The sequence below is a fragment of the Artibeus jamaicensis genome, unplaced genomic scaffold (assembly GCF_021234435.1).
Source record: "Artibeus jamaicensis isolate MK-2021 breed Jamaican fruit bat unplaced genomic scaffold, CSHL_Jam_final scaffold_369, whole genome shotgun sequence".
Classification (NCBI taxonomy): Eukaryota; Metazoa; Chordata; class Mammalia; order Chiroptera; family Phyllostomidae; genus Artibeus; species Artibeus jamaicensis.
In genome coordinates, this window is record NW_026522042.1 from 43,342,009 (window position 1) to 43,354,143 (window position 12,135).

The window sequence follows — 12,135 nt, forward strand, 5'->3', positions numbered from 1 at the left end:
GGACACCAGATTGATTTTAAAATTAGAATATTAAAAGAAGATCCATGAAGCCCTTTTTATTTTCTTTTTGAATTTCAACAGTGATGAAAAGACTGATGGTAAGAGTGATATTGAAGAGCCCAGTAAATCTTCCTCTACTGTTTCACAGAGAAGAAAGCGAATATCAAGTACTCCTACACTGGTTAAGCCTGGTGTCCATGTTCCACCAGAGCCTCATCCCTTATCTACAGTCAATCAAGAAGCTCCACAGCCAAACTCAGTTCCAACAAAAGAGAAACAGCCATGCTCAGACAGATACCGAATATACAAAGCCCAGAAATTGAGAGAAATGTTAAAAGAAGAATTAAGAAAAGAGAAGGTAAGAGAGAAAAATTAGAATTTTGACTGCTGCCTTCTAGATTTCTCTTTTTATATCAGTCAAACATCATTTGGAGGAAAAAATTAAGTATCTGTAACATTTTTATGGTAGAACAAAACCAAGTAACATCCCTCATATTAATATCTCCTTTCTTAATAGAATGATTAAGAAGCACTATGGACTTAAGCTCTATTTTCCATGATACTAATTTTTATATATTTTTTAAATATATATCTTTGGTTCTGGTGAAGGCCACAAATAGAAGTTTCACACACACACAAATATACACAGAGCTACACATACAAGCATATGTATAACTTTTAATTGGATTTTTTATGAGGATGTCCAAGTGACAGGAATTATATTAATTTGATTTAAGATAAGTATAGTTGAACAGAAATGAATTAGTAATATTTTCTAAGTTGACAATATGGAAAATTATAAATGGGAAAAATTTTTATGTGTGCACATAGTAGTGCCCATATTCTTTTTAATCTTGAAGATTAATTTTTTGAGAGGGCCACACAACAGCAGTGAAGCATGTAAGCACTGGACTTAGTTACTTAAGGTTTGCAAATTAGATTCACCCCTTACTGACTATGTGACTTTAGGCAATTTAATTAATTTTTCTGTGTGTATTTTCTCATCTGTAAAATAGGACTAATGATAGTATCTACCTAGATACTTGAAGGATTGTGAAGACTAAATGTGTTAATCATGTAAAACTCATTTAGATTAGTGTCTGGCAAATACTAAGAGCTTAGCAAATGTCAGCTCTTATTATTAATTATAGAATTCTTTTTTTTTTTTAAATTAAGAGGCAGGTACTTAGCTTGGTGCTTTGTACTCATTATCTCATTTTCTCATTTCTCTCAGCTGTGTGAATTTTTTACACAGGAGGGAACAAGCTCAGAGAAATTACTTGCTTTATGTCAGATATCAGTAGAGGACATGACATTTGAGCTCATGTCTTCTGAAATCTAAGTGTCTAAAATGTTTTGTTTTATAGAATATGCTTAATTTGATTTATTATGGGCAACTAAGATTAAACATTTGCTTCAAGAATTTCATATAATACACAGAATTAGAACTCACTGCATGGTAAGCAAAAACTATGTATTTATAACCTCTTAGTGAATTATATTGTAGTTGAAAGGAATCAGTAAGCATGATTTTATACATTGGCCTTTTATTCAGTTTTAGTCACTTTAGTTTTTAAAATTTCTTACTGTATGACAACTTTTTAATGTTCAGTTTATAAAATTTTTCCTAAAAGTAGGCACAATTGTGGTAGGAGTAATATTCAAGCACTTGCCATGAATGCAATAGTGGACTGTGTGCTTGAATATGGGACACTTGAAATTCTTGTATATTCCTGAAATAAAAGTGGATTTTTGTGTGTATGTGTCTCTAGAAACAATGGAAAAACAAATACGCCATAAATGAAAGTCAGAGGCCACCGGATCGTTCAAAAATGACTATGAGAGACTTCATATATTACCTGCCAGATAGCAATCCAATGACGTAAGTACATTTTATTTTATTCTGTTTCAGCATGTAGTGGTTTAAGTATCATCTGTACAGTTTTATGTTTTTCAAAAGCATATTGGCAAAATGCTTCTAAAACATTTTGTATAGCATTTGTATCTCTTGTATAGCATATCTGATGTCCTTTTTAAAAAAAAAAATCCTCACCTGAGGATGTGTTTTTAGAGAGGAAAGGAGAGAGGGAGAGAGAGAGCAAGAAAGGGAGAGAGAGAAACATAGGTTGTTTTCTCTGTGTGCCCCAACCCGGGGGAATGAACCTGCATCCTAGGTATGTACCCTGATTAGGAATTGAAACTGCAACCTTTTTGTTCAGGGAACAATGTTTCAATGAACTGAACCACCTGGCAAGGGCTCTGATGTCCTCTTAAATGGAATTTATAACAAGTATCAGTTGTACTTCAGATAACTGCTTTCTAGGCATGGTAAATGATCCCATTTACCTCTGAGATTAAAAATAAGTTTCTGCCCCAGCTGGTATGGCTCAGTTGGTTGGGCATTGTTTCGAAAACCAAAAGGTTGCCAGTTACTACTCATGGTCAGGGCATATGCCTAGGGTACAAGTTCAGTCCCTGGATGGGGCACATTTGGAAGGCGACTGATGGATGTTTCTCTCACATCAGTGTTTCTCTCCCTCTCTGTCTCCTTCCCCTCTCTCTAAAATAAAAATTTAAAAAATTAGCCCTGGCTCGTGTAGCTCAGTGGATTGAACATGGGCTGTGAACCAAAGGTCGCTGGTTCTATTCCTAGTCAGGGCACATGTCTGGGTTGTAGGCCAGGTCCCCCTATTGGGGACCATGTGAGAGGCAACCACACATTGAGGTTTCTCTTCCTCTCTTTCTCCTTCCCTTCCTTTCTCTCTAAAAATAAATTTAAAAAATTAAAAAAAAAACAGTAAGTTTCCTTTGTAATATTAAGATGTAGTAAAACTAAACAACTTTTCTGTAATTATGATTGCAGTTTCTATTTCTTATATACTATGACCTTATCAAAAGTTGTGGTCTAATTTTTATGCCCTATTTCTTAATTAAATGGGGTAGCATTTGATTAACAAATCCTCCAAGAACAACGCTTCTTTAATCAGAGTTAGTCTAGGGAGGCAAAAGGTTTGTGATAAATCTCATTGTTGTGTTGTTGATGGCTGTAGGAGTAGTGGCATAACTTCAGTATAGCCTTTTTCAGATTCCCTAGGTGTTGGCCTAGTTCAGTGATTTTTAACTAGTGTGTCACAATAATTTTTATTTTTTTAAATATTTTATTTATTTATTTTTGGAGAGGGGAAAGGAGAGAGAAAGAGAGAGAGAAACATTGATGTGTGTTGCCTCTTGCATGCTCCTTACTGGGGACCTGGTCTGCAACCCAGGCATGTGCCCTGACTGCGAACTGAACTGGTGACCTGTTCGTTTGCAGGCTGGAGCTCAGTCCACTGAGCCACACCAGCCAGGGCACAATAATTTCTAAAATGTAAAATGCCTGACTGTTTAGTCAGGGGCACTGACCTCTTTTCACTTAGGATTGTCAAATAAAAAATTACAACAACCAACACAACAATACCTGTCTGGTATGAATGAATCAAATTATACCTATTTATTTGGTAAGATTGGCAAAAAATATATTTTTCGGTGTGCCAGAGAATTTTAGTATTAGTTTATGTGTGCCATGAGGTGAAAAAGGTTGAAAATCACTGGTCTAGTTGAAGGCAGGGCCAGAAACCTGAGTTTTCAGTTGTTTGACAAGCTACTAGTTTGCTTCCTGCTTTGGGACTGGGGGCTTTTCTTCACTAAGGAATTAGAGGGTAAGAGAGTTCGCTGCTTAGGCCCTAATAAATTATTTATACTTGTTGACAAAAGTATTTGAAAACATGACTGTTGGGGCACACTGTTAGTAGTAGTAGTTTTATGGTATATCATTAAAAATTGCAAGTTAAAGTAATTTACTTCTTGCCTATAGATAGAATTGACAAGATGTAAATTAATTATTTATTAAGAAATGTTCTGTTATTTGTGTTAAATAGGTATTCACTGGAGCAAGAAAAGAAAACTGAAAAATTGACACAAGTCCAGATAAGAGAGTAAGCATCTCATTTTGTTCTTTTTTTGAATATATTCTGGTATGGACACATTAAGAAATGATATTGAATGATAATTCCTGTTATAGTCAAATTATATGCGATAGGTAATAGGAATTTTTCAGCAGAATTTCTAACAAGAATAAAGTTACTGCCTGATGTTAATAAATAAGAGAGCCCCATACTATTCGTGTATTACACATATAAATGGCCATTGTTATGATCTTAAATTAAAGCTTTTAAAATTAAAAGGGGTTTTGTTTTGCTTTAGAATAATAATATATTCACATGCTACAGAATTCAAAAGGAATAAAAGTATGCTGAGAAAAGTCTTCCATTTCTGTTTTTCTGACATCTAGTTCCTGTTCCTGGAGGGAGAATGTTACCATTTTTTAAATGTATCATTCCAATTCCAGCCTACATTTATTCACGCAAACGTGTGTGTGTGTGTGTGTGTGTGTGTGTGTGTGTGTGTGTATAAAATTTTTCCTTTCCTTTCCCTTTTCCTTTCCTCTTTGTTTTCTTTTAGCAGTCGGTGTGTACTGTCCTGAATAGGTGTAGTTGTCATGCCACTAGTGAGTCTTTTTTGTACAAGCCCCCTGTTGCTTTTCACATTGCATTGGCATGCTAATTTGCTACAAAGAAAGCCCTCCAAGAGATTTTGTGGAAGTTAATGTAGCCTTGTCATGGTGGAGGATTGCAGAAAATCAGCAAAAACACTGGGATTTTTTGGATGGTACTTCAAGGCTTATTGAGTAATGATACTGTTTTGCTTAGAATCCACACTATTTTAAAGTAGAACTCTCAAGCTTTACAAAGGTTATGTTTTTATAGATTTATAGGTATATTTGCTTTAGTAAAACCTTAAGGAGACAATGTAATTAAATGGAGACCGTATGGGATATGGAGTAGTTACTTGGGAAACTGTGTTTGGCTTCTTGTCCTATCCTTACTGTTTGTATAATCTAGAGCGGAAGTTACTTATTCCAAGGCTCAAGTGAGTATCAAAATACCCCTGAGGGTTGTTCTGAGAGTTAATAAAATGATTTTAAAACTAATGCTGTATAACCATACGGGTTATTTTTTTACTTCTACAATACACAGGTGGTTTTCTCTGATTATTGAGATAGAAAAGATGAGCATTTATTTCTCTTTATTTTCACAGAGAGTAAGGCTTTTATTAAATGCTACCAGATAAAATTTGAGGAAATGTTATAACCATGTCCTTAACAGCACATAGTGTTTTCTTTTATTTATTGGTTTTGGAGAGAAAGGCTTCGATTTAATTTTTTTTTTAATTTATTGATTTGAGAGAGAGAGATTGATTTGTTGTTCACCCATCTATGCATTTATTGGCTGATTCCTGCATGTGCCCTAACTGGGTATTGAACCTGCAACCTTGGCTTATCAGTACAATGCTCTAACCAACTGAGCTACTAGGCCAGGGCAATACATAGTAATTTTAGTTAGGTTATAGGAAAAGTTGGAAATAACTAGGAGGTTGAATTTCCAAAAATTTATTTTGGAAGTTCAGAAATCCTTCTCATGGATATATGAATTAACCTGTGTTTACCTTTGGTAGACAAGAAGATAAGAGTACTCCTGATGATGAAGATAATGAAGAACTAGAAGAAGAGATGGATGATGGGCCATTGCTGGTTCCCCGAGTAAAAGTAGCGGAAGATGGTTCTATAATTTTAGATGAAGAAAGGTAAGTTACAAAAAAGAGAGAGATTGTGGTTTTGTAACAGAAGAGATTGGGTTTCTCCATCTGTCATTGTTACTTAGACTTTGATATTTATATGTGCATAATGGATGTTATAAGTAGAAAGGCGTGTTAAGTTTATTTATAATTTTTAGCAGTTTTTATTTTTTAAACTTTTTAAAAATTGAATTTCGAGAGAGAGAGAACGGGAAGAGAGAGGGAGGGAGACATCAATATATTGTTTCACCTATTTATGCATTGATTGATTGATTCTTGTATGTGCCCTGACCAGGGATCAAACCCTCAACCTTGGTGTATAGGGATGATGACCTAACTGACAGCTGCCTGGCCTGGGCTATAATTTTTAGCAGTTTTTATAATACAAATTATAATTTTCATAATTTGTATTTGTATGAGAAGATGGTACTGCTGCCCTGTGATCCATTAACCTACCACCATTGTTTTACCTAGTTTGTGGGTAGTTGGGATTAGCTCCTGACCTAATCCCATGCTGTCCTCCTCTGAGAAAGATTTCAAAGATTGATTCAGTCTTGAAGTCAATATTCAAGTTTTCATATTATTAAGTAATACCATATTCTGGTATATGATGGTAATAATGAAAAAGCAATGAAATACAGGTTTAACATATTTTCTGTTTTTGTTATGATGAGGTTTAATTCGTTTGGTATAATTTCTCAGTTATAACATTGAATTTCTCATATTTGGCATTGTGGAATTTACTTGTTTTTCCAAAGTATATTTTTTTAAAAAGTAAATAAATGACTTTTAGTAAGTAAATAAAGATGGATAGAAAGTCTTCTGACAGTTTAATTAGTAAAAAATCTTTTATAGCCTATAAATTCTAAGATAATTTAACATAAATGTAATACTCTTAATAATAATTGTGTTTACATGTTTTTTCGATTATTTATGTGATGATGATTTTACAGTCATTAAGTAAGTAATTAAAAGCATATTTAACTGCTTTGTGTGCAGGAATATAAAACATGAGTATAAAATACTTACTTTTCTCAATATCCTTTGTTAAGTCTAGCATGATAAGATAATATGTATTAAATATAGGAGACATGCAGAAGTCAATATAACAGGTAATTTTTTAGGTGGCCCAAAGATATTTTCTAAATTTTATATTGCTTTTAAGGATTTTAAAAAAGCTCTGACTGGTGTGGCTCAGTAGATTGAGTGCTAGCCTGTGAACCAAAGCATTGCTGGTTTGATTCCCAGTCAGGGCACATGCCTAGGTTGCAGGTCAAGTCCCCAGTAGGGGGTGTGTGAGAGGCAACCACACATTGATGTTTCTCTCCCTCTCTCTTTTTAAAAAATATATTTTATTAATTATGCTATTATAGTTGTACCATTTTTTCTCCCCTTTATTCTCCTTCACTTTGCACGCACCTCCCACCAGCATTCTCCTCCCCCCTTAGTTCATGTCCATGGGTTGCACATACAAATTCTTTGGCTTCAACATTTCCTATAATGTTCTTAACTTCTCCCTATTTTGTATGCACCAATTATGCTTCTTATTTTCTGTACCTTTTCCCCCATTCTCCCCTTTCCCCTTCCCCACCGATAACCCTCCATGTGATCTCCATTTCTGTGATTCTTTCCTGTTCTTTTCTTTTAAAATTTTTATTTAGTTATTTTTCAAGTACAGTTTTCTGTTTATTTCTCCCATCCCAGCCCACCCCTTCCCCATGCACCCCACCTCCCTCCCACTTACACGTGTAACCCCCTTAGTTATTGTCCCTGCGTCCTTTATACTTCTTCCTTCTTTCCTGTTCTAATTGCTTAGTTTTTATTTTTGTTTTTTAGGTTCAGTTATTGAGAGTTGTCAGTTTGTTGTCATTTTACTGTTCATAGTTTTCGAACTTCTTCTTCTTAGATAAGTCTCTTTAACATTTCATATAATAATGGCTTGGTGATGATGAACTCCTTTAACTTGACCTTATCCAGGAAGCCCTTTATCTGACTTCCCATTCTAAGTGATAGCTTTGCTGGAGAGAATAATCTTGGATGTAGGCCCTTGCCTTTCATGACTGCCAGTACCTCTTTCCAGTCCCTTCTTGCCTGCAGGGTTTTCTTTGAGAAATCATCTGATAGTCTTATGGGAACTCCTTTGTAGGTACCCTATTTTTTGGACTGTAAGATGCACTCCCTCACAATTTGAAAGGAAAAGAGGGTGCATCTTATAGTCTGAATGTAGCTTACCTGGCTTGCTGTATGTTGGGGCGTGGCAGTGGAGCCGGGGTCACAGGTTAGTCAATGTTTTATCACATTTCTTGCTTCAAAATTTTTTCCCGTTTTCCTCCTTAGGTGCGTCTTATGGTTCGGTATATCGTATAGTCCTAAAAATACAGTAACTGTCTCCTGTTGTTGCTTTTAAGATTCTCTCCTCCTTGTTAATCTTGGGTAATGGAATTATGATGTGTCTTGGTGTGTGGTCCCTTGGGTCCAACTTCTTCGGGACTCTCTGAGCTTCCTGGACCTCCTGGAGGTCTATATTGTTTGCCAGATTGGGAAATTCTTCATAATTTTTTCAAATAAGTTTTTAGTTTCATTGTCTCCCTCTTCGTCTGGTACCCCTATGATTTGGATGTTGGAACATTTAAAGTTGTCCTGGAGGTTCCTAAGCCTCTCCTTATTATTTTGAATTCTTGTTTCTTCACTCTGTTCTGGTTGACTGTTTATTTCTTCCTTCTGATCCCAGCCATTGATTTGAGTCCTGATTTCCTTCCTGTCACTCTTGGTTGTCTGTACATTTTCCTTTATTTCACTTTTTATAGCTTTCACCTTTTCCTCTATTTTGTAACCATACTCAGCCAATTCTGTGAGCATCTGATTACCAGTGTTTTGAACTGTGCATCTGATAGGTTGGTTATCTCTTCGTTGCTTAGGTTCTATTTTTGAAGCTTTGATTTGTTGTTTCATTTGGGCCACATTTTTTTCTCTTGGTGCACCTGTTACATAGTAAAGGGTAGAGTCTTAGATATAGTTGCCAGGGTGGGGCAAACTACTTCACTGTGTTGTGGTGCTATGTATGGGGGTGGGGTCCGAGAGGGAACAGTGCTGCTTACTTGGCTCTTGCCAACTTTCACTCACTTCCTGTGCTTTCCACAAGCAAATCGGGCCCTTCTGGTGCTGTTTCCCAGGTGGGTGGTTTTGTGTATTTTCTAGGACCCTGTGGGTCTCTCCAATGAACTCTTCTGTGAGGCTGGGAATTTCTCCCACCGCCTCAACCCCCCACAGGTTTTTACAGTTAGCTGTTTTGAGGCTTTCTTTTCCTGGGCTGGAACCCTGGGTTGCGTGGTCTGTCTTGCTCCCCAGTTGTTCCTCCTGGTTTCTTTCTCCGCATGCAAATGTGGACCTCCTTGTCCACCAGCCACCACCTTGCCTGTGTTCTCTTCACCCTGGCTGCCTGTCACTGTCCCTCCTACCGAATGAATGTTTCTTCTTTAACTCTTTGTCAGACTTCCATGCAGTTTGATTTTTTTCTCAGTTCTGGTTATTTTTTGTTTTTAAATTTGTTGTTGTCCTTGTTTTGGTTGTGTGAGGAGGCAAAGTGTAATCTACCTATGCCTCCATCTTGGTCAGAATTCCTCTTTCCATCTCTTTCTTCTTCCCTTCCTTTCTCTTGAAAAATAAATAAAATCTTTTTTAAAAGCTGGCATTTATTTTTACTCCCTGGCAATCACATTTTATTTTTTTATATATTGATTTTGGAGAGAGGATAGAGAGAGAGAGACATTGGTTTGTTGTTCCACTTATGCATTTATTGGACTTGTCCATACTCGATGGGGATTGAACCCACAACCCTGGTGTATCAGTTTGATGCTCTAACCAACGGAGTTACCTGGCTAGGGCCCCTGGAAATCACATTTTAAGTGAAAATTAGATTCTTAGAAAATGTGTACACCTTAAATATATATTGTACTTTTGATGTGACTCTGCCATGTTAAATTTTAAAATGTCACTACACAAGTATCGTTTACTTATTTTTAGTATTTTAAGTAGATCTATTTAAAAATGTGTTTCTTTCAGTTTGACCGTAGAAGTTTTAAGGACAAAAGGTCCTTGCGTTGTTGAGGAAAATGACCCCATATTTGAGCGTGGTTCTACAACTACATACTCCAGCTTCAGGAAAAACTATTACTCTAAACCATGGTCAAATAAAGGTAACTAATTTTCATTTTAAACTGTGTAGGTCATTTATTTGAAGTGAAGTGAATTATTTTCTCTGGTTCTGAATTAAACCGCATCTCCCATAAGTAAATAAAATGGAAACTACCATGTTGTTTCTCTCAAGCTAATTTTATTGACACTTCCCCTTTGCTCTCCCCCATTCCTTGTGAAACTGCGACTCTGACTTAGAAAGATTTTTAGGAATTAGCATTATGATCAGTCATTTTGGGTGGAATGTTTCTCTGTGTCAAATCACTGAACAACAAAAATGTTTTAGTGGAGAATTAACACTATTTCTAGTGCTTACAATAATGTTTTACCTCAGTATTGCATAATAAAATTTTTACAACTAAAAACTACGCTGTTAAAAAAGTATATAATACCTATTGCACACACTTGCTTATTTTTATTGTAGAAATAATACAGTCTGCTTTGGGGAAAAAGTTCAAACACAACAGAATAATATAGAGAGAAAAGATTGTATATTTCCCCTCTCTGACTTCTTCAGTCCTGTTCTTTGAGGTTGCTTCTGTCTACAGTTTCTTATGTATGTTTCTAGCTACTTTCTCTCACATACTACTAAGTACATCTTGTTCGCTTATGTAATGGTAATACTGTATTGGCTGACTTTGAGACCAGACAGGTAGAATGCCTTTTTTAAAAAAATTCCAGCTGCTTTGGTATAAGCATGCAAATTTCTTATACCATGTTTTTGTATGAAAGTTTAAAGATGTTTAAAAAAATTTTTAAATGTATTGATTTAAGAGAGAAAGAGAAACATTGATTTTTTTTGTTTAACTTATATGTGTTCATTGTTTAATACTTGTATGTGTCCTGACTGGGGATTTTAAACCTGCAACCTTGGCATATGGGGATGATGCCCTAACTACTGGAGCCACCTGACTAGGGCTTAAAAAAGATGTTTTTAGATCCATGAGGTTCTTTACAACATAATTGAATTATGACATTTTTATGCCTAAAGGTTTACTGGACTGTAATAAACTACTGCGTATTGTCAAACTTACTGTAATTCAAACTATATACTTAGGTAAGATTGTTTTCCTCTGAAATATTAAGAAAAATAAATTTGGCTCTGTTTAAATCTTTTATTTTTACAGAAACAGATATGTTCTTTTTAGCCATCAGCATGGTAGGAACTGACTTTTCTATGATTGGACAGCTTTTTCCTCACAGAGCAAGGATAGAAATTAAGGTAAAGTAAACCCATTACATTTCTGGATTGGAAAGAGACTAAAAATTACTAACATTTTCTTAACCTTTGATTTAAATCTCAGTCCATCCATTTTTATTATTATGTTTTTGGTAAACCTGTTTCTTTTTGCAGCTCAAAAAGTAATATTTCTCAATTCCATATGAATATAATTTCCTTAACTTTAGTATCACGAGAGGGGTGACCCCAGAAAAACCCCAGAATTATTTTGTAGAGGGTGGGCACCTTGTAGTACAGTCTTCTCTGCTGGGTGAGTGTTCTAGGAACCCATCTGTACCAGTGTGCTAGCTGGCATTGTGAGAGGCTGTGTTTGGCTTCAGTAAATTTTTTGAAGACTCTTTTATTGCGTTTGCCCATTTCATAATGCGTGATTTATGAGCACACCTGCCCACACTGTGCTGAGTGTTCAGCGGTTTTTGACCAAAAATGGCATGACCCTGGTACCCTATCCTCGTTCACCCGGTCTTGCCCTGAAATACTTTTTTTTGTTCTCTGGATGAAAAAAGCCCTCAAAGGGAAACATTTTGCTGATGTGGAAGAGGAGCAATGAACAGTGGCAGGAGCACTAAAAGGCATCAAAACTGACGAGTTCAGGAACTGTTTTGAGCAGTGGAAAAACCATCCCTATAGGTGTATTGCATTAAACGGAGAATATTTTGAAGGTGACTGAAGTTTAAACATGTGAGAATAAATATACAATTTTTAATAAATGAATAACATTTTTTAAACCTTCCCTAGTATTTTAAAATTTATATCTTGTCCACTTCTAAAATGTCTTTGAGGGAGTACCACTAAAGCCATTGAAACTAAGATAAAAGAAGAATTAGATAATGAAGAGAAAGGATAAATGTACTAGAATATTTGGGTTAATTGTAGCTTTTTGTTCACAAAATGTATTTCCTGTGAAGGCATGAAGAGAAGCATGCAGAATTACATAGTTATCATTATCTGATCTAACCATTACTTCTTTTTATTTTTTAAAAGATTTTGTTTATTTATTTTAGGGGAAGGGAGGGAGAAAGAGAGGG

General features: G+C 35.6%; 1 protein-coding gene across 5 annotated transcripts in view; it reads left to right on the forward strand.

Moving 5' to 3' along the window:
• The window catches only part of BDP1 (B double prime 1, subunit of RNA polymerase III transcription initiation factor IIIB), a 95,703-nt gene that overhangs the window by 4,377 nt on the left and 79,191 nt on the right, over nucleotides 1-12,135 (forward strand). For 3 of the 5 annotated variants that reach the window (XM_037149058.2, XM_053657268.1, XM_053657267.1), the window contains exons 2-7: nucleotides 82-358; nucleotides 1,773-1,882; nucleotides 3,918-3,974; nucleotides 5,554-5,682; nucleotides 9,736-9,869; nucleotides 10,995-11,089. In XM_037149058.2, the coding sequence (XP_037004953.2) occupies nucleotides 82-358; nucleotides 1,773-1,882; nucleotides 3,918-3,974; nucleotides 5,554-5,682; nucleotides 9,736-9,869; nucleotides 10,995-11,089 (802 nt within the window). Of the gene's footprint in view, nucleotides 1-81; nucleotides 359-1,772; nucleotides 1,883-3,917; nucleotides 3,975-5,553; nucleotides 5,683-9,735; nucleotides 9,870-10,994; nucleotides 11,090-12,135 lie in introns of those variants that run through there. The other 2 variants (XM_053657269.1, XM_053657270.1) reach the window with 2 other exon arrangements.